The 23,316-nt window shown below is 36.4% G+C and overlaps 1 protein-coding gene across 1 annotated transcript in view; it reads left to right on the top strand.

Moving 5' to 3' along the window:
• Positions 1-22,768, top strand: part of LOC140170345 (uncharacterized) — a 78,386-nt gene extending 55,618 nt beyond the window's left edge. The window contains exons 9-12 of the mRNA XM_072193712.1: positions 840-1,262; positions 18,457-18,807; positions 19,287-19,700; positions 22,469-22,768. Coding sequence (XP_072049813.1) covers positions 840-1,262; positions 18,457-18,807; positions 19,287-19,700; positions 22,469-22,551 — 1,271 coding nt within the window. The 3' untranslated portion in view covers positions 22,552-22,768. The remainder of the gene's footprint in view (positions 1-839; positions 1,263-18,456; positions 18,808-19,286; positions 19,701-22,468) is intronic.
• Positions 22,769-23,316: the final 548 nt, after the last annotated feature.

The following is a 23,316-nucleotide window of genomic DNA, read 5'->3' as shown; positions in this document are numbered from 1 at the left end:
TCTTACCCACTATGCACTGAATATTCATGAGATCTGAAACTGACTTTATTATATGAAAAAGATACATTGTGCTATCATAAATAAATCCAATATCATTGGTAGTTTTATGCTCCCACCGGAGGAGGCATTATGTTTCTTGGTTGTACGTCAGTCAGTTTGTGGATCCTCTCTCTTACTCCCCATATAACTCTATATTGTGACTCTCTTAATCACACTTTTTTGGTTTATTTGTTTACCTGGTATTTGTGACCCATCACATCGAAAGACTCATCACATGCCAGACTAAAGGACTGCTTTTAAGCTTTAAAATGACACCTCATCCATTGATGTCGCATGTAGAATGTTGATTTTATGGGACAAATAGAATTCAAATTCCTTATTATTTCCTTTATTTTTCGGGCACATTTTCTTTATTATCTTTAAATGTGGGTTTCCGACAACTGCCGTGTTTCGATGTGATGGGTCACATTTGTTTATTTTTAGAATTTTTTTTTGTTTTTGCCTCTTTAAAGAACATTTCATAACAAAAGCAAAAGCAAAACCCTGTAAAAAAGACCCAGTGCATTGGGTTTGAGAAACCCTCTTTTGTTTTGACTTATACATTCAGAGGAATTATTTATAGATAACATACATTCTTAACATACATTCTTATTTACAATAGTTATACATGTAAGTCAAGTAAAATGCTATTGCCTATGTCTATGTCTATGGCTCAATTACTCGATTGCAGTGGGTCTGAAACCTTAAGTTGGCTTACGACTCAAAATTTTTAAGATTATCTGCTATATTTGTAATCTGCTATTGTAAACCCCTTTGATGTTATTTTGTCTCTTTAACAGATGGGCCAACCTCATCAATAGATTACAATGATCCTGTAACTGGTGTCGCGAATGGGCCAATTGACACAATACACACTGACTGCGCTACTAACAAGATTGAATTTCTTCAGGGAGCAGACTTGACTATTACATGTAGTAGCTTGGATGTAAATCCTGCTGCTACCATTACAGTTTATCAAGGTGATGGACCCGCGAATGGAGTTGGTGATGGTGGTACAAATGGCGATTTTCTGCTTGCAACAAGTGGTGCAGGTGACCAGACAGCTATTGGAGGTGGCTCATTTAACACTGTGTTTGCCTATACCCTCGTCGCTGGCAGTGGCACTAATCAATTTGATATAAATGATGATGGAGATGTAATAACATGCTGTGCTACAAACAGTGTTGGTGTAACCTACTCGAGTGCTTGTCTGGAAGTCCTAGGTAAGTTTTCTTAACTCACATGATTTCCTATTAAAATTGTTCTGTTTGATTGTTACATCTAGCTGTTTCATATTGATTTGATATAAAAATGATTTTTGTTGAATTGATATCTATTTTGAATAACATTGTCAGGCATGTCTGCTTTTCTGGATGTCTTATACATGTAATACTAATGGTTGATGGCATGTATTGAATGCTTTGTTTTGCAGGTTGCACCGTTTTTGAAGATGTGATTCTCTCAATCAATTGGAATAAAAAAAAGATAAATGATGGCCATTTTAAATTAGCAAGCTGGCTGGTGTAATGGGCGATTCCAGCTGAAATGCAAACACCCCTAGATGGAAAACATGACCTCAATCTTCCACACAGGGGGTGTAGATTTCAAATGGAGTCATCCATTTTAGGAATCCCATTCACACTCCCTGTGTGGGCTATGTCTTCTGGTCATGTCTTCCATAGGGGGTTATGGATTTCAACTGGAATAGCCCATTTGATTTACATCAACAGCTCTGCAACCAAGACAGTTTGTTTTTTTGTTTGTTTTGTATTTAATTCTTTGTTTTATTTTTCTGTATATATTTTGAATGCATGTACTCAATCTGATCCACTCAGATCAAAGTCAGAAATTTAAAAAAAATTGAGTTAATTACCATTACTAACTTACTCAGTGTGTTGATGTTGAAATCTCGACTCAAATTCTCTGGCATACTTGGTTGCAAAGTTATGAACTTTTTATACATCTATTTTATTAAGGCCATCTTAATTAAATGCTGTGTCTCAAAGCTTGTGAGAAATTGAAAACCTAATGCGGAATTTGGTGTTTTTACTGGTTTTTTTTTAATTTTAATTTTTTTTATGTGTCAGTACAAGATTTCGGACAAACATTTTGTGCAAAAAATATCCAATGTTGCAAATGTTGGAATAGCAGACAAAAAAGTCACTGCTACAAACTATTGTTCTTCTCTTTTATTATTTTTGTGTCCAAAGTTTGCGAAAAAATCGAAAACTTGAAATCAAATCTGAATTTTGAGTTTTGTTTTTAGCCTTTTTGTAAAAAATAATAAAAGAGATAAAAAAAAGAAATTCCTTGATTTTCAAAGAGGACTACATACGATTTACTAGCAGCGCAGCAACTTTGAGACACAGGATTTAATTAAGATGCCCTAATGGTTTTTTTTTTTGCTCGGTTTGCTCCATGCAGAGGTGTAAGTCTTTCGGAAATTCCCTGAATTCCGGAAATGTGGCCAAAATTAAAAAAATTCCGGAAAAGTAAAAAAAAAAAAATTCATTCCAACCATACCATTTTTTAAAGAAATTTTTATTTAAATATTTTTTTTTTACATTTCGGGATTGGATGATGATAATTTTTTGAGGGGATGATACCCTGCAGCCTATTCCCCGGACAAGCCCTGTGCACTTCCGGAAATTTGGCGAGGTGCTCGCCTTTGGCTTGCATGTTTTTCAGGGAGTGAATCGTTACCTCGCTTACACCTCTGGCTCCATGTGTCTGCTTAAATATCTCGGTTTCATTATTGCCGACTTTTTTCTGATTGGATCAGATATTGTCACATATGATTATGTTTTTTTAAAAACCATTTTCATTTTGTTTTCAGTGTAGCAGGGATTTCCACTAATGTTTAAATTTCTTTGAACCAGATCACTAACTTTTCAGTTTGGACCATTTATAGGATTTCTGTAATAACATATCCAACAGAATGATTGCAGAAATGTATTTTGTTAACTGTCTTATTAGTTTAGTGAAAGTTTGTAATATTCTGTGTTGTAACTGTGATTTTAGCATTCAATTGTTTTAGATTTGCTTTGTATTGTTTATAGTATTTGTTTTAACCATCTATTGTTGTCACCTCCCCAGATCTTTACCTTGAAATATTCATTCCAACCATATTTTAGACACCACAAAATACGGCCAACATTGAATTTGTACCCTTTAATTTCCACATCATAGTCCTTATTTGCAAACTTGTGAGTCTTGTGACTATAACCCATTTCCGCATCATCTGCCCGTAATCGTAATCGTTCATCACAATCTCTTCAATCATCAACCAAAGAAGGGATGCCCCTCCCCCCATTCCCGCACCGACTCACACCTGTAATCGTTCATCACAATCTCTTCAATCATCAACCAAAGAAGGGATACCCCTCCCCATTCCTGCATTGACTCACCCCTGTAATCGTTCATCACAATCTCTTCCATCATAAACCAAAGAAGGGATACCCCTCCCCCCATTCCCGCATCGACTCACCCCTGTAATCGTTCATCACCATCTCTTCCATCATAAACCAAAGAAGGATACCCCTCCCCATTCCGCATCGACTCACCCCTGTAATCGTTCATCACCATCTCTTCGATCCTCAACCAAAGAAGGGATGCCCTCATTCCCGCATCGACTCACCCCTGTAATCGTTCATCACAATCTCTTCCATCATAAACCAAAGAAGGGATACCCCTCCTCCCATTCCCGCATCGACTCGTCCCTGTAATCGTTCATCACCATCTCTTCCATCATAAACCAAAGAAGGGATACCCCCTCATCACATCGCATCAATCTCATCTCATCTCATCATAACACTCGGATCTTGACAGATCGTGTCGGCTGATTTGATGCGTTTTCCTAAACGGTAAGTGTTCTGTTCCCAGTTTACTTTACAAATACCATTATATATACATTACTTACATAAATAGTTTTGTTCAAACAAAATGGTTCTGTATATATTGAGAAGTTTTCTTGTAAAGAATTGGTTTTGAGTAGTCACATTTCATCCCCTTTCCAAAGAGGAGTCAAATACCATTTCATACATCAAATTCTGTAGAAAATATCAACATTTACATATAACTTTAATAAATTGGATGCATGTGGTTGATTTAATATCTAATAGTGATTGAGATACATGATCTTCAAGTGCTAGAAGTGCAGTGTTTGTACATTTGGATTATATGAATGCCATCTTTTATTTATTTTTGGGTGTCATGTAAATTAAGAAAGTAGTTTTTTACATAAAATATATATTTGAATGAAGAGATTTTAAACACTTAGTTGAATTCTAAGGTCAAGTCCTTGCAATATGTGGTGTACAATGTATGTATGTACGAGTATGTGTGTGTTGATGCTATGCCTTTTTTGTGAATTTCAAGTGAGGATATAGCCTACCTATTTAAATCTTCAAGAGCCATTTGTGCCCTTACGGTGTGAAGTCAAGGGCTCTCAATCACTCAAATTTTGAAGACCTAAACTGAAAGTTAGAACTTACTTTTGATTCAGATTATAAGCAAAATGTCAAAGCAGATTCAAGGCAATTTTTTTGAAAAAACTCTGACTTTTAGAGTACAAGGCTTTGGTGCCTGCATCTTTCAATAGGCTTTTATAGGTTAGCCTGTACTCCCCATTCCAGAAAAATACAGCACTAATTTTTTGGGATAAAAAAAATATTATCCTGTTTTGCCATATGAAACATAGCTAAATCCTAATCCTTTAGTTAGTCCTAACTGGCAATTCGCTTGAATAGTCATTACATCATCACCTTGGATAAAGACATCCTTGCATACAATTTGAAGTGTTTTGGTTCAAGCACCTCTCAAGGACAGTCCCCTGTGTACCATGTTTACACAGTATGCCTAATTGGAATTTTGGAAACCAACCAGTTGGTAAAAAGAATATGATAATTTCTGACAAAACTTCACATTTTTAAGACATGTAAGCAGGATATTATCATTTATTTTACTAATTATTATAACTGGACAAACTTTTAGCTCTTAAAACTGTCTAGTTTTTGAGATAATGTCATTTAGGTGGATGTAAACTTCTTTTGATCAACACAAAGTCAATAGGAACCATGCATGACTGGGAACATGTCCTTGAACCAAAGTAGGCATACAGGCTGTATTATGACATCACACTATTCCAGCGAATAAAAGTAACATTTTGATATTTAGCCAATTTTTGGAAATAAGGGCCAAAAACATGTGTTTTTAGGGTGTTTTTCGTATGCTGTGACAATCAAGCTCAAAGACTTGTACTAAGACTAATTTCAGTTTATGCATTCTAATTTTTGGAAAAGATATGTTTCATATTTATAACCCATTATTTAATTATAGTACCGGGTAACACAAAAAAGTGGGAATTAGAGCAAAATTGCAGCATCTACTCAAGATTTTGAATGCTTAGACTTGTTCCAAGTCTTTGATTTTTGTGACTCGATTGTCAGAAAACATGACAAAATGCATGTTTTTGGCTCTTTTTTCAAGAAATTGGCCAAATATCAAAATTTTTCTTTTATTGCCAGTTAGGACTAACTAAAGGATTAGGATTTAGCTATGTTTTATTTTGCAGAACTTGATCATATTTTTTTAATCCCAAAAAAATTAGTGCTGTATTTATCTGGAATGGGGAGTAGTGATTCGCATGGGCATACAAGGGTAATTAAGGCCTCAAGACGGCTTAATAACAAATTAAACTGCTGTTTAAAGCAAGATTTTTCGTTCACTACTTCCCAAAAATGTTTTACTTTTAGAGATCCCAAGTTTTCTGATTCTAGACAATTTGCAATTCAAGAAGATCCTCTTTGTGTCATTACTCCCCAGACAGAAAAAAAATAACAGTTTGGGCCAAAATTACACAATTATGCGCATATTTTTTATAAGGTTTTCACCCTCTCTGAATTCAATGTGGCTCGCCCCCCACTGATTTTGCATTCAGAAGGATCCAGTGTTTGAGATCATTGGATACTTATGCATGCCAAATCTGTGTTGCCCATGGGGCCGGACGATAAGTGAGGGTGCGTTAGTGAACTCAAAAATAACGCAAAATACATGCGGCGCACACACAAAGGGAGTTGGCGGCGTAAGCGCTAGCTGACAAGTTAAGAGCTACGTGTAAGCTCAGATGAGCAATGTCATGTCCCACCGCTGTACTAGCGTCAGCTGAATTCAAACACATACCGGAACATACAATCTATGTTTTTAATAATCTATATCTTCTACAGGACTCCTCTGCTGGCATCCTCAGCATGTGTCAGATAAAGCAAATATACACCCCATGTTATGTATGAATTCCAATAATTTCTGGAGAAAAGAGACATAGATCCTCATTTGATGTGTGTTTGAATGTATGTAAGGTGGTAGGGGTGACATGTGTATGTGTGGCAGTTTTAGCACAAGGCCTATCATGCATAGGCCTGAGTAAATGAAACAACACATGTATTCAAGGTCTTTGACAATGATGATTCAAATTAGATAGAGCAATAGTATTTTTTAAATTTATTAAAGGAATTTGGGCAGTAATTAGATAGAGCAAGAGTAGTTTTTTAAATTTATTAAAGGAATTTGGGCAGTATATATATAATCATGCAATTAAAGAACCTTTTATCAAACGTACTGGATTTAAAAGTTTTGTTTGAAAATTTCTTCAGTATAATAAGTGGAAAAAACTTCATTTTGTGTGTTTTCATGCACATACTAATGAATTTGACAGAAGTCTAAACATTTTTATATTTTGAGTACACATATTGCACACTAAAAGTATCCATACACTAGAAACAAAAGCCATTTCTTAAAGACGCTAAAAATAAATTGTATAATTATACAAATTTGAATGACATAAGGTAGAGTTTCAAAAGTGACAAATTTGGATATTTCCTCCTTGAAGGTGAGGTCCGCTGCCTTTCTTACAGCCTCATTGGGCTATTCCAGTTGAAATCTACACTACCCCTGTGGAAGATTTTGGAAATATCTTCCACAGGGGGAGTATGTTTGACAAATGTAATTGGTCAGAGTTAATCATTTTGAAACCTATACTCACCCTGTAGTATGGCCTTACCTATATCTTTCACAACTGGAGTGAGTATTGCAAATGGAAGTTACCAAATTGTCAATTCTATACAAAACTCATACTCCCTCTGTGGCAGACTTTAGTTAAATCTTCCACAGGGGTAGTGTGGATTTTAAATGGAACAGCCTCATTCCAGCTTGACAGATGAATGCTCACTCCTCTCTATGTGTTCAATATTTGTGTGCTTCGAAGGGAAAAGTCAATGTAAAGTTTTGTCACTTTTGAAAAGCTCTATTTTTTATTCAAATTTCTATAAGTTAGGGAAATAAAGTTGTATTGTGCCAAATGAGATACCAATATATGCAGAATAAAATTCTCCATCTACATGTGTCAACTATAGTTTATTTTTAATGTCTTTAAGAAATGGCTTTATTGTTTTATATTCGGATACAGTTTGTGCACAGTATATTTTATTTATACACTAAAATATTTTCCAACAAACTTTGAATTTAGAGTTTTGTATTTTTAAATAAATAAATGATTAGTGCTGTAATTTTCTGGGATGGGGATCACAGAAGTAAAAATAATTTAGTTCTTTATTTTGCACCACATATCAGAATAGTGAATAAATGTATGGATTAATAAGAGAAATTTTAGTCTACAATCATTTTTAAATACTCCAATATCTTTTGTTCTTAAGTTAGTTTTCTAAAAGTTAGTTTCATAGGTTTATAAAATAGCTAGTTTTATAATCCTTGTGAAGATTATTCATGCATTAGTTTGAAAACATCTTTTGAAATTCAAGTTTTGCCAAACCTATAGGTGTACAGGGTGTCCCATAAAAAATTACCGGATGAATGAATTGGTACACAAGTCGAGAAATAGGCATCAGAATCCAAAAATCTAAAAATCAGTGTGTAGCTCATTTTATTTTGCATCTTATACATTAATTTTACTGGAATCGATTGACTCATTGCGAAGAAATGAGCGATTACATAACGCATGCATCAATTCACTTCATTCCAAGTTTGAAAGAAAGATCATTCAACACATTGCGCACTAGTGGTTAACTGTCAATGACTTTATATCTGTTTCTGTTTCTTGCAAAACATTTAATTTGGTTTTGTTCAAATTTGAAAACCTGCACGAAATTGAAAACAAAATCTTGCATGTAATATGATGCTCGGTACTTTTCTTCGTTAATGTTGATATAAATGTTGCATAAAGAATTATTGCATAAAGAATTTCAGCTGGCTTAAAAAATTTCTCACACACATTAATGTTTTTGGAATATTTCCAAGAAATTGTAATGCAAAGTTTAAATCTTTTAAAACATTAATGTTGCATGGTATCAAAAATCACACGTAAATCTGTAAGCACTTGATCATTGTCATTCTTGGCTCAAATGTTCTTTGGAAAGTTAAAATTTGCACAAGAATTAAAGCTGGGAATTAGCTTCCAATTGCAGAAATCAAGGTTTTCTCGGACACACTGTTGTTCATCTTCAGTGAAAACATGAATAACATAACACCGTCGGATTATAAAATAGATAATGAGGACTAAATTTGATGAGATACACAAACTTTAGAAAGAGGTGAGCCAGTATTAAAAAAGCACCTGTTGATCAAACTTGGAATGAACTGATTGATACATGCATTATGTGATCGTTAATTTCTTTGCAACCAGTCGACCAAATCAAATAAAATTTTCGTATGTGATGCACAATGAAAAAGGCTATGCGCTACATTTTAAATTGTTTGTCTCTGATGTCTATTTCTCGACTTGCGTTCAATTTTATTCACTCGGTAATTATTTCTGGGACACCCTGTATACATGTAATAATGATTTTTAATGTTTGTTTAAAAAATTCTGTTTTAAATGTGGAATGAATAATCTGACTACCTGATGTGTTTAATTAGAATTAAGTTAATTGCAATTACATAGCACAGCACTGGCAAGCTGCATATATGCACTGCACTGCACTCTTCTGTATTATATACAATTGTACCTCATAAATATTCATGAGCAAATCATGCCACTTTATTGTTCAATCGCAAACGACACAACTTATTTCACTGTGGGATCGTTTTCTCTAATGTACATGACAACCTCATCCCCATAGCTAAAGTTTGGTGTAATAAAACAGTTTAGGGAGAGTGAGTTAGCCCAGCGGTTGTTCCCTCACCTTGCACCACTGAGGACCCGCCCGGTCAAGCCCCCGCCGTGTCTAAGGACTGTATGTCCACTTGGTTTATCCCGGTTGCATGCTCGCTCTTGTAGGTTTCCTGCGGGTCTCCGGTTTCCTCCTGCTTTTAAAAATCAGTGATTAGTTGTTTGGCTATCAAAAACTTCCTTCACCCAATGGAATTTGGGGAGCTGCACAGATAATTGGTGGATGTTATACGGCCCATACACGTTCAATTTTATTGGGCAATATCAAAGACTCTAGATACAAGATCTACCACTGTGCCTATTAACGATCATGTGAACAATACACATTGGTAGATTTTGTATTATAGGGTCTTTGATATTGTCCATTGCGGATAGGTTTGCGCCAGGTTCGGCAGCAACTGGCCTAGTTGATGCGAGCTGATTATGATGATTCACCATGGCAGCGAAATTACAGCGCTTTGGATCCTCCAAGATCTGGAAAAAGGCGCTAGATAAATCTGAAATTAATTTTTTATTTATTTAAAAACAAATACTACATGGTTTATATTGAGGAAATAGAGCAACTATTTTCCCTCAGTACTGGCTATGGGCATACCGCCCCTCACACTCCGGGGTCAGGTAATAGGCCCGTAGCCAGTACTGGCTATAAACATACCGCCCCTCACACTCGGGGTCAGGTAATAGGCCCGTAGCCAGTACTGGCTATGGGCATACCGCCCTCACACTCGGGGTCAGGTAATAGGCCCGTAGCCAGTACTGGCTATGGGCATACCGCCCTCACACTCCGGGGTCAGGTAATAGGCCCGTAGCCAGTACTGGCTATGGGCATACCGCCTCACACTCGGGGTCAGGTAATAGGCCCGTAGCCAGTACTGGCTATGGGCATACCGCCCCTCACACTCCGGGGTCAGGTAATAGGCCCGTAGCCAGTACTGGCTATGGGCATACCGCCCCTCACACTCCGGGGTCAGGTAATAGGCCCGTAGCCAGTACTGGCTATGGGCATGCCGCCCCTCACGCTCCGGGGTCAGGTAATAGGCCCGTAGCCAGTACTGGCTATGGGCATACCGCCCTCACACTCCGGGGTCAGGTAATAGGCCCGTAGCCAGTACTGGCTATGGGCATACCGCCCTCACACTCGGGGTCAGGTAATAGGCCCGTAGCCAGTACTGGCTATGGGCATACCGCCTCACACTCCGGGGTCAGGTAATAGGCCGTAGCCAGTACTGGCTATGGGCATACCGCCCTCACACTCGGGGTCAGGTAATAGGCCCGTAGCCAGTACTGGCTATGGGCATACCGCCCCCCACACCCCGGGGCCAGGTAATAGGCCCGTAGCCAGTACTGGCTATGGGCATACCGCCCCTCACACTCCGGGGTCAGGTAATAGGCCCGTAGCCAGTACTGAGGGTAAAATAGTAGGCAGTATTTCCCCTCTAACCATGTAGTATTTGTATAATACTTCAATCATAGAGGAAAAGAGGGCAATTAACTATTTTTGCCAAGGTACTAGCTGCGGGCCTATCACCTTGGGTGATATACCCGTAGCCAGTACTGAGGGAAAATAGGGTTTGCCCTATTTGCAGATATAAACCATGTAGTATTTGTGTTATTAAACCAAACTTTGGCTATGGGGATCATGATGTTGTCATGTAATCTAGGGGAAACTACTAAAATATCTCATCATTTATTTGCAATTGACCAATACAGCAGCATGATTTTGTCATGAGGTGTAATAAAATAATTTATTCTTTTTTTTCCCATTCATTGGTATGAGGATTACTAACACCTAATATTAGCATGACTAAATGGGCTGATTCAATATGGTTGTTCATAAAAATACAAAGTTGCAAAGAAAAGAAAAATTAACGGGATGCAGCTAACCTTATAAATTCCAAGTCGTAATTGTTACTCATGAACATATTGGATGGCTGTACTATAGATTTTTTTGACATAAAATTTTTGTCTGCCAATTTGTTTTGAGTTTTTTTGTTAATCCCAGTTCATATTTGAAATAATGCATGCGATGACCAGCTCCCCAAAACAGGGAACAGTAGGCCAAGTAAAATTTTTTTAGAAAAATTGTTTTATTTCTCATAATTGAATCAGCACTCATATCAAATAAAACCGTGGCAAATTGTATCATGTATTCCAAAGTCTTATGTGCTAAAAGACAAATTTGGTGTCAATTTTAAAGCTTTTTTATGGTATACATGAGTGAACAAAGAAAATTGAGTACATTTTTGGATCATGTTTGCTGCTAGAGAGACTTATTATTTATTACGGAGTGTTGTGAGAAATAAATGATCACCACTGGGTTCTTGATTCAAGTTTTCTTTAAATTAGTTAATGAAAATCAATGGTTTGACCTTTGATCCAGTTGTAGGACCAGATATGGTTATCCAATATATTTGAGAGTTCTTGTTTTAAACATTAAATTTCTTTGTCTTTGTATGTTTGTGAACAAAGTGATTGACCTGTTTTGTAGTATTACATGTAATTGTGTAGTGTGTTGTTTTAAATGAAATCATAGTTTCTATCACAATTGATAATAGTTCTCATCAAAATAGATTTCTTGGTGGTTTTTAATTTCTCTATGACTGCTACCACTACTCATATCCACCACTACTACTAGAATTACTAGAATTACTAGAATTATATTATATTAGTTTAGTGGAACATAAAATTGTCACCACCTTAAAGTGATTATAATGTGTAATAAGATTTATGAAAAAATATAGTTACTGATGAATAGGACTAGGCCTATATTAAAATGCCTTTCATTTTGGGCTTATTTTTCTTCATTTATTCTCTCTTCTTTCCTTCTATTTTCTTTGGTATTGTTGTTTCTTTTCTCGTTCTCTTTCTTTTCTTTTCTTTCTATTTATTTTTTCTTTATTTCTATTTCTTTCTTTCTTTCTTTCTTTCTTTTTCCTTTTTTCTTTTCTTTCTTTTCTTTTCTGTTCTTTTCATTTTTTTTTTCTTTCTTTCTTTCTTTCTTTCTTTCTTTCTTTCTTTCCTTCCTTCCTTCCTTCCTTTCTTTCTTTCTTTCTTTCTTTCTTTCTTTCTTTCTTTCTTTCTTTCTTTCTTTCTTTCTTTCTTTCTTTTCTTCCTTTCTTTCTTTCTTTCTTTCTTTCTTTCTTTCTTTCTTTCTTTCTTTCTTTCTTTCTTTCTTTCTTTCTTTCTTTCTTTCTTTCTTTCTTTCCTTCCTTGTGTAATAAGATTTATGAAAAAATATAGTTACTGATGAATAGGACTAGGCCTATATTAAAATGCCTTTCTTTTTGGGCTTATTTTTCTTCATTTATTCTCTCTTCTTTCCTTCTATTTTCTTTGGTATTGTTGTTTCTTTTCTCGTTCTCTTTTCGTTCTCTTTCTTTTCTTTTCTTTTCTTTCTATTTATTTTTTCTTTCTTTCTATTTCTTTCTTTCTTTCTTTCTTTCTTTCTTTCTTTCTTTCTTTCTTTCTTTCTTTTTCCTTTTTTCTTTTCTTTCTTTTCTTTTCTGTTCTTTTCATTTTTTTTTTCTTTCTTTCTTTCTTTCTTTCTTTCTTTCTTTCTTTCTTTCTTTCTTTCTTTCTTTCTTTCTTTCTTTCCTTTTCCTTTCTTTCTTTCTTTCTTTCTTTCTTTTTTCTTTCTTTCTTTCTTTCTTTCTTTCTTTCTTTCTTTCTTTCTTTCTTTCTTTCTTTCTTTCTTTCTTTCTTTCTTTCTTTCCTTCCTTTTCTGTCTTTTCTCCCACGCGTTTTTGATAAGTCAAGTTCATAGCAAGTTATATAACATTATACACAATAGTCCACAATTTAGCACTTTAAAATAATTTCCTTCATTATTATCTGTGTATAGTTTTCATTTTCAGAAATATTCAATATCTTTAATGTCATGAATATATACATTCATCATCAACTTTCTTACCAATTATTATATTGTTATAGTCCCAATATGGTTTACACTTATCATATATTATATTCATTTTAATTATCATGATCATAAATCATTGGTAAATGAAATAACTAATTAAAATTACTTCTCACTGGAAATCAGAGATTCATCATTCTCAATACAAGGGTCTCATCATTTATATTATCATTTCAAACATGTTTTCTCCCTAAGTGGTAGGACATGGAAACTGAAATTACAACACACAAGGAAATAAGAGTGAAAAAAAACCTTATAATCTTTAATTGGCCTCTTTTAAAGAGCAAGACAGACAAAAATCTAGCGCTGAAACATTCGCTTAAAAAGGGTACTGTAAGATGATGATTAGTTTGATTACATAGGAGACACCACATTTAAATTTGTTGTTATCAATATAAGCAAATGACTTTCATCATGCTCTCTCCTATCATAAACTACACTTGCCCTTTTCATTCCATATACTTTTCCCATATGCAACACATTGCCAACCTGTTATCTGTCTTCTACCCATGTCTGTATTTTGCCCATATCAGTCTTCTGCCCATATCCATCTTCTGCCTAGATGTCTGTCTTCTGCCTAGATGTCTGTCTTCTGCCTAGATGTCTGTCTTCTGCCTATATGTCTGTTTTCTGCCTATGTCTGTCTTCTGCCCATGTCAGACTTCTGCCTACATTTACATGTCTGTTTTCTGCCCATGTCTGTCTTCCGCCCATGCATGACTTCTATCCATGTCTTTGTCTGTATTACCAAAGCCTTTGCTTATGCAGAGCGTTTCTAAAATCTTTCTAGTGTTTAGAATGTGATGTACATACAGTTTGTTTTTATTATTGATATTCCACAGAATTTGGGATATTCCAGTTGAAGCAGGAGACATGACCTTAATCTCTCACACATTAAATGTGAATTTCAAAAGGGGTTTCCAGAATGGATGACTCCATTTGAAATCTACACTCCCTGTGTGGAAGATTAAGGTCATGTCTACCATAGGGGTGTATGGATTTCAACTGGAATAGCCTGTTTTATGTTATCCACAGGTTTTATGTTATCTATGTTGTCCAAATTTGTGTTGTATTTTGGTGTGCCGTCTCAAAAATGTTTTAATTTTTATTTGGTACATGTATATGTCAGATAACAAGAAATTGTGGATTGTTAAGGTTCTGCACTGGATGAAATGCACCTGTCGGAGTTGTCTTTGTGGCACCAAGAAGGATATTAATATGTATGTTGTATTCAGTGAACCCGCTTTTCTGACCACTCTTAACCAACTTGCACTTAAAGTAAAAAATTGGGTTATTCCAGTTGAAATCCATGCTCCCTTTATATGGAAGACATGATCATCCTGAAAAGGAGGGTAGAGATTTTAAATGGAGTTGCACAGATAATCAACTTTTGAAAAGCACCCTAAGCAAGGATTTAACCCTTGGCTAAAACGATACCCTAAACAGGTAACCCCATTTGAAAAGGGGAAAGTGCTCTGATGCTTCTTGCTTATACTATAGGCACCTTTTCAAAATTCCCAAGTTGCAATTGGTCAGTTGTAGACTCTTTAGGGTCAGAAAGGCGTGTTACTGAGAATTATTTTGGTACGCAACATATGAGTGGATTTGCTGGCTGGCTACCTGTATGTGACATCACCTGTTTTTGTATTTTATCTATGCATATTTCTTGCCTATTTCTTTTGCAATGCAATGTAATATGCAGTTTATATTACTAATTTGAAGTTCTTGTTATCAGTGGCGAAAGCGTCATAGGGGCACGGAGGGGGCAATCGATCTGATATTTTTAAAAATCCCATAGGAAAATTGCCGAAAAATGGCTTGTGCCCCCCAATCAGATCCGGTGTCCCCCCAATCATGGTCGGTGCCCCCCAATGTGATGACCCACGCTACGCAACTGCTTGTTATATTTATTATATAGCATCTGTTTTTCCTTTATAAGTGATAATGATGAGGGGTGTACCTTTGTCATTTGAATTGGGGCAGGTACAATGACAAAGACCATTTGGAGTTTACCATTTCCCAGACCAACAAAAAGTGTATGCATTTGACATGGCCAGGTCCCAACTGCCGTTTTGACCTGTCGGACTGGTAAAAATATTGATGGCCATCAAGAAATGAATGGGTGGCAGAAGTAATTTTTTGATGTGTAAATTAATGTTATATAACAAATTACTGATTGAGCAGCCCCGGGGGCAGCCATGGCCGCCCTGCCACCTTGGGCTGGTTTCTACTACCCTGCTCACTTGCTATCAGCCTGTACGTGGGCGTGTAATTTTGTACCAAACGAACAATTCATTTGGCTGTCAGTCTGGTGGTAATGAGTGGTACATCCTTGATCATTATTCTTATTAATGTTTGTTATCCCTGTATTCAGTTTTGATGTAACCATGTATTATTTTGGTGCAGTATTAAAAAAAGCTACTTTTGTCGTGGACTATTAATGAAATGGGGAATATTTCTTGTCACTTGAAGTCATTCGGTGGCATATTTACGTATACTCAAAGACAATTAAAAAAACTAGGTTGCGTCTGACGTCATCTGTCAATCAAACTCGGGCATGGTTTGTTTACAAGTGTTGGTGATGATTGAGCATGCCTTTATGGTTAATTTTCAAATCTTCAAATATACAAGTTGTCTCAAAAGTTAGGTCTTAGTAATAATTAGAAACCTTTTTCCTGAAGGCACCCTGTTAACGATGCCTAGAAAAGTTCCTTTTTGCCTTGTAAAATTGCCATATTTTTCACCATTTCCTGCGATTCCTTTTATTCGATTGGCACCATATAAATCAACTATTTTTTCACGGGACTTCTAAACCAATCGTCGTGGAGAGTTTGATTGACAGTGACCACTCAGACGATGTGATGAACAACAGTGAAATATGATTGAATCCCTAAGTGAGCGCCTGCATGTAACTGGTTCCCTGTATTATCTTCTAGCATGCAATCTTGCTCGTTTACGTTGTGAACCACTCTCCGCATATATAGCACTGCCAATAGACAACTGCGCCATTATAGTGGTAGCACTTGCTGATATGTTCACTATTTTTTCTCATAAGTTTCTATCTGCTAATTATGTTATTGTACATAGCATATTGCTGCAGGCAACATTTTCGCAGTTTCATATTCTGATAAAAGCCTGCATAAATATTTATAATTAGCACTTTAATGCAAAAACTGCAATTAAGTTGGAAGTTGTTCATTAAGAATGTCAGTTATTAAAATCACTGAAAAATAATACTGGTAAAATATCATGCATATAGGTAGTATGGTATACTTTGATCAGCTCGTAATGGGCGGGCCTTATAACATCGCGGATGAATATCAAAATATTTTAAGTTGAGAATGTTCTTGTGACACATCTCGCCAGAAGCATCACAATTAAATTAATATTTCAAGTGTTATACTTTGTCTACTTTCTTTAACACACAAAATATAGACCAGACTGGGCAACAAATATCACATTTTAACATGGGTCTACTTTTGAATTCTACACCAAATTTTGGCCTAGAAAACATATTTTATGTTATATTTTATGCAACTTTATTTTTTTCTACTTTTGGCAGTCAAAACGGGGTAAGATCTCGAACCTTGTCCTATGTGGTTGCTTCACCAGCATACGGACAAATCTGCCACTGCAAAATCCAACATGACATTACTCTCAACTTGAGACAAACTATATAATTATTACAACTGTAGCCGTGTCCGATATGCCTTTAAACAAGGTTTCTTTTGACGAAAGAGACGAGAGACAGACATCCTCCAACAAACATTATTTGGAGTTTGAGCAACATACAGGCGGCTGTACAAACATGTATTATTGTAAGACCAATCTTTTGTGATGCTTTTGTGGAGGTATTTGGCTTTCGTCTAAAAAAAAAAAAAAACCTTGTTTAGAGGCATATATACTTGTAGACAGAATTTTATAGTATCTCTGGAAATGAAGACATAATTATTTAACACAATTTGACCCAACCAAGCCATAGGAGGTAATTTTGAATTACATGCTCAAAATCTCAATTTCAAAATTATAACCTTTGGCACAGTTGATCAGATTTTGTCACGTTATATGCTCGCTCTCATCACCTTCCCTCCAAAATATGTTGAGAATAAAAATACAATGAAATACACAACCCCAAGCGTAAGACTAAGAGACTATAATTATGTGGTACAATAAGTTGTATTATGTTTCATTATACGCAAACATTCCTGTAGACCACTTGGTCCTTATTATTTCTTTTTCAGCAATTATCAGTCTATTTTAAACCTTGGAATCATTGCATCTCGTCCGTTTCACATAACGATGTATCGTCTATGTAAATAGTGGTATGAGATGTGAAATGGATGACAATATTTTCTTCTTAAATATTTTCTTCTTGAATATTCACTATATTTTCATTGTCATGACTTTTTCATAGACAGATGGTTTTAAACCTTTTTGGAATTTAAGACTTCACTTTGTTGTGAATCTTGGATCAAATTGGAAATATTTTACAGTTACATGTATATTGTGAACAACTGAGACAAGGGTATTTTCGTTTCAGGTGAATAATATAAAAAATGGTTTGGTTGTGTTATGATCTTTATATAACGGAGCATTCTAAAAATATTTGTGTTTGCTGGGATGACACTTGAACTCCTCACTTGTCCTTCCCCCATGTAGTTTGATTTTAAAGTGTTATAAAATAATTTGCCAATTGGACACATTTATTTAAAAGATAAATAAATAATCTTATTTGTCTATGAAAATGTCATGACTATAATTATATGTGAAAAAAAAATGTACAATACTATTTTGGCTCACCTCAAGTTCTGTAGTACATAATGCCAATGTTTTTTAGCAGCTGATGTGCCTCAAGCTTGCTGAGAAACCGCGCCTTACGTGTTCATGTACGCTATGCACACGCAGCACAATTAACATTACATATGTACGTGCATGATTCAATACTGTGACTTACTCAACCTTTACAGTTTCAAATTCATTTCTTGGCCAAATGAAAAATTCAATCAATTATTTTCCTTCACCATTAATTGATATTCTATTACCCCCACGACCCATTATTCAAAATCGTGCACTGTGATTTGTTTAAACGGGTCACATGAAAGACCATTAATTAGCAATAAAGTGGCCAGGGTAACGAACTTTATGTTCTTCGCGCATCACAGTGCATTACACACCAGACAGCAAAAGTATACGCCATAGTCATGCGAGCGTGTGTAAAAGTCCAGCCTACATCACTACCGAACTTGAGGTGAATCAACTTTTAAGTATATTTTTTTCTGTCTTCCTGATCAAAATAATAATAAAAATCTTATTTTTGAAACAGTTCAACCTAGCGGCCTAATCTTATATGAAGGTCTAACGTCAGGAGATACTGCCGAGTCAACTGAAACACGCAATGAAGGTGAACCTATAGAATTCACCTGTGTGGCCGAGGATGCTAATCCTGCAGCTGGGATTTTCTGGAGATTACCCAGTAGAGGAGGTAGTGATCTGACGGAGGCATCTGAGACTCCGGTTCAACAAGGGAATGTGTTTGATACTACCAGTGTTCTTAGCTCGACAACATATTCTTATCAGGCTTCTGACTGTAACCAAGTACTAACCTGTACAACAGTGCACACAGAATCAGGGAATACAAATCCATTGAGTGACTCAGTTACCCTTGAAGTAGTAGGTAAGATGGGAATTTGTTGCTTGCAAATATGTTATAGGATGGAATAACCAGGAGCCAATAAGGGCACCCTATTCTTGAAATACCACTAATCAATTTAGATTTAATGAAGTTGAATTTCAGTCTTAAATTGATCTTTCAAATGACTATTTGTACTGAAATGTGTGTAAAGCGCGTGGAAATTTGGACTTTCATCGCTTGGAAAGGTGCAAGATCAATGCTGAATTGGTCAATTCGGCACCCCAAGGTGGAGCCCAGGGCACATGCCCCCACCTCCACCTCCAGGTTGAAAATGAAGCCATGCAAGAAATGATTTTAGTAGGATTTTAGTATCAACCAATCAGAAATGCTGTTATATGACTAGCGGGTTAAAAATGAATCAAACTCATCATACCATAGCATTAAGTCAAGTTGATATGCTACGAGTCAACCATCCTTAACATATATCTCTCAGTTCACCTTTTTAATTTCTTTCTTAACAGTGCCTCCAGACATGGTTACCTTAGAGATTGTGGCACCCCCTGTTAATGCAGATGATGGTCCAGCTTCATTGTCAGGTTCAACTGTAGCATTTACCAGTGATCAAGATGTTGGAAGTCAAACCATTTGTGTCATTCATGGTCGAGATTATCAGCTTACTGGAACAACTAACGAAGAGGATCCTGATGCTGACTTTACATGGGTGCGGAGAACAACTGCAGGTGTTTTGGAGGCTACCATACGGACTTACACTGCTCCTGATAATACAGTCACATGTTCCCTTCAATCCACTAGTGATACTTTGATACTCAATGACATTGATTGTGATACCTATGATGGCAAGAGGATATGTGTTGAAGCTGATAATGAGCACCCTGATGCTGCTGTGATGGATTGTGTGGATTTAGATGTTAAAGGTAATTAGGCCAAAAATTAGGCGTTTGTAAAATCGCACGATTTGATAAAAAAGAAATGCGGAAATTTTTTTATTTCAAAATTTTTTTTTTTTTTTATAGTTTTTCCCTAAAAATAGGCTAAAATCAGACTTTTTTCTCAAAATACCATGAAAAAAAGTCGTGAATAAAAAAAAATAAAAATCGCATTTCGCATTTGTTTTTAAATTTCGTGAGCTTTGAGACAAACTTTTTTTTTTTTTTGCCTTATGGCTATTTTGTAGGATGAGCTTCTTTATGATAGGAAAAGGGGTGCACTTCCCCATGAGAGGAAAATAAAGGGTAAGAGAAGAGGGGAGGAACCAAAGAGCAAAATTGCCCATGCGAAATCACTGTACAGCATCCTCAGCAGGCCAAGGGTAAAAATGCCTATCCATTGGCTTTCTCCATAAGAGGCAACCAGGACAAACCAAAGAGAAAAAAATGCCCATGTGAAATCACTGTACAGCATCCCCAGCAGGCATGGCACAGTGTCAACACCCTGTATTATAAATATTTTTTTCCATACAGCTCAATACTCCGTTGAACTCAATATTCTATTATTGACACAGATAAAGAAAGTTTACATATGCATTGTGTTATAGGACGTGCACCTGGAACTTAACTAAATGAGCTAAACGCGTTCCTTTATACCTATAATTGTCATTCTCAAAATTAAATATATCTCAATTTTTACATTGGATTTCAAATTTTGTACGTTAAAAATGCAGTAAAAGATATCCACAGCAAGCTGCAAGGCCCCGCTAATCAGTGTACTGCTTTTCGAGTGAGTGTACTGGAAACAAAACCCTGGTTGCGGGTTTGAACCCTGGCAGTGGTGCTATCATGCTGTACCCTTAGACACTCTTAACTGTTAGCTGTATTGTCTCCCTCCACCTGGGTGTATAAATGGGTACCAGCATATTATAGTGTTGGGAAGGTAAACCGACATGTTGTGTGGGAAGAGTGACACACCCATCAGAACAAGTTAATTTAGGGGAGCTTGGCCCAAATGCCAAGGAATAAGAGATGTGCACTTGGGCATGTGAGCATTGCTCTGACATGACATAACCTTTTTTTACATATTAAATGCAAGTAAACAAGGTTCGTGTGTAAACACAAAATTAATAATCATGTGACACAGGTGCATTTTGTGGCACATTATTTTGCGTCGCAGGTTGATATAAAATTGGATCGTTTGAGCCCATATTTATTGGTCGAGCTATGAGTTGAAATATTGGGGCAGAAAAGGTACTTTTTTATTTTTGCCCCCCCCCCCAAACCCCAACAACAACCATGTGTGCCAATGTCTGTCCCCTTCCCCTTGATTGTCTTTATTATATACATCTTTATCAACATTATGACCGTCCAATCAAGTGAGGACTTTCTGTTTTGGATATGTGTACATCCATATCAAAAGGATGGACTTGTTACAATACATTTTTCACATCTACTTCCAAATAAATACCAGTTGAATTAAAAAAAAAGGCATGTTACTATCATAGTTGTTTTAAAGTCAAGAACTTTTCTGCCTGTCATGCTGGAATTAGCCAAAGTCAAGAAATTGAGGCTCTGGTAGAACCATGCTGTGCAAAGTTTTACACTTGTAAACAGAACACAATGAAGTACTTGCTGCATATATTCATGAGGTATATACATGCAGAGAAGATTTATGGGTGATCCCATGATACCAGTGAAACATCCGGGTACATAAAAAAAAATATAAAAAAATAAATGTAGATATTATATAAATAACGCTTTATGCCGTAAACAGCCTCAAAGCGCTTTACATTTATTCCGCCGTCATTAGAATATGTCGGAACCACGTTTGCAGCCTACAAGTGGCGCGAGGGTCCATCAGTACAACGACTGTGACTACCCCTAACAGCTTCCCATTGCACCTGGGTGGGGTGAGGCAAAGCGCCTTGCCCAAGGCGCAACACGGTGGTGGGACGGGAATCAAACCCACGCACGCCAAGCAAGCTCTCAGATTATGAGTCCAAGGTCAGAACCACTGAGCCACCGTGCCCTCAATGAGCCACCGTGCCCTACATGAGAATCAATCTTCTAGAAATTTCAATTGAATGAATACAGCTGTCAAAAGCTTGATGATTCTCTGCGTACACTGTGTGATGAACGCCCGCATGTGCGTAACACGGAAGTGAATCCAACCTTGCAAGCCAACTCACTCATGATTGGTTAGTATTTTCATTATTGTATCCATGGTCGTGCATTCGCGTTGTACTTTGAAATACGTGACATACGAAATCGGTCGCATCGCGTACAGCTGTTGGCAGCTGTGTCCATTAAATTGAAATTTTTACTTTCAGTATACCGATTTCATGTACTTTCAGATTTTATTCCTCATTCAAATATGGGTCGATAGTAACAAAAAAGAGTTCATTTGAACAGGGTACCAATGTTCTTTTCAGGGATCATCTCAAAATGCTTATCAACCCAAGTTTTGGAAATATTTTGAGTGTTTGAAAAATCGCGTCTTTGGAACGGTAATCAACAGTGAGCAATTGTGTGAAACTCATCTGCGATTACTAGACTGGTTCTCAAGTACCTGGATGTTTCAGTTGTATCATGGGACTGCTTATAAATCTTCTCTGGTATACATGTATATGAATATTTCTTAAACTTATTATTATTTAAATTGTGTTGATAAGAATTCTGGTTGTTAAAACATTGATTCCATTGCATGCACCTAATCTAAGTTATTATTTTATTGTTTTTTTTTTATATAATAGCTGAAGTTCAGTCCGCAATATGGAAATCATTGTGTTTATGCTGGTGGTGTAGTGAACGCGTTGGCGGTGAGTACGCATACTGACAGCCGGAGTCGCCTACACTGTTGACTGTGTGGTAAGACGAGCCAAGCCAGACCCATCTATAGAGCTAGCACTGGGTGAAGATGATCTTAATGGGGGAACAGGGACAGCAACGTCTGATCCTAATAATAGTGATAACACTGCTGGTCCATATGCCAGTCTTCAATCAACAGGAAGAGATACTTTCACAGCTGATCTTGGTGATCACTGTAATGAGATGTTGACGTGCACATCAAGTAATGCTGGCAATGTGTTGCTGGGTACTGGTGCTGTAACGATACAAGTGCCTATACAGATAATTGGTGAGTACCTTGGGCAAGAAAAAAATATTTGGTTGTCCTACACCGGTGGCCGCTATAGTTATTCAAATCAGTTTTGACTGTACAAAAGAATACCGAGCCTAATTTTAGAATTTTTAACATCTCAAAAAGTGTTTTAAATAGTTTCTCTTCACTTCTAAACTATTTAAAAACACAAATGCAGTAGAGAAATATCCCAATACACACCTACACGTATTGACCTTTAAAACAAAAACCTATCTTCCACAGGGTGTATGAGGACAACCAACAATTATTTTTTGGCCTCATTTAGTATCTCAATTTTATGAAGTGTGTTATGAAGTGTGCTATATATATGTCTGTAATCACTGTGGACTATGATAGCGGTAGGAGGCCAGACTCAAAATCTGAAGGTTGCAGGTTCGAACCCGGCAGTGGTGCTATCATGCTGTACCCTTAGACACTCTTAACTGTTAGCTGTATTGTCTC

Source organism: Amphiura filiformis, chromosome 14 (genome assembly GCF_039555335.1).
Source record: "Amphiura filiformis chromosome 14, Afil_fr2py, whole genome shotgun sequence".
NCBI classification, from domain to species: domain Eukaryota; kingdom Metazoa; phylum Echinodermata; class Ophiuroidea; order Amphilepidida; family Amphiuridae; genus Amphiura; species Amphiura filiformis.
Note: the sequence above shows the minus strand (reverse complement) of the source record. Positions and strands in the feature narration are given on the sequence as shown.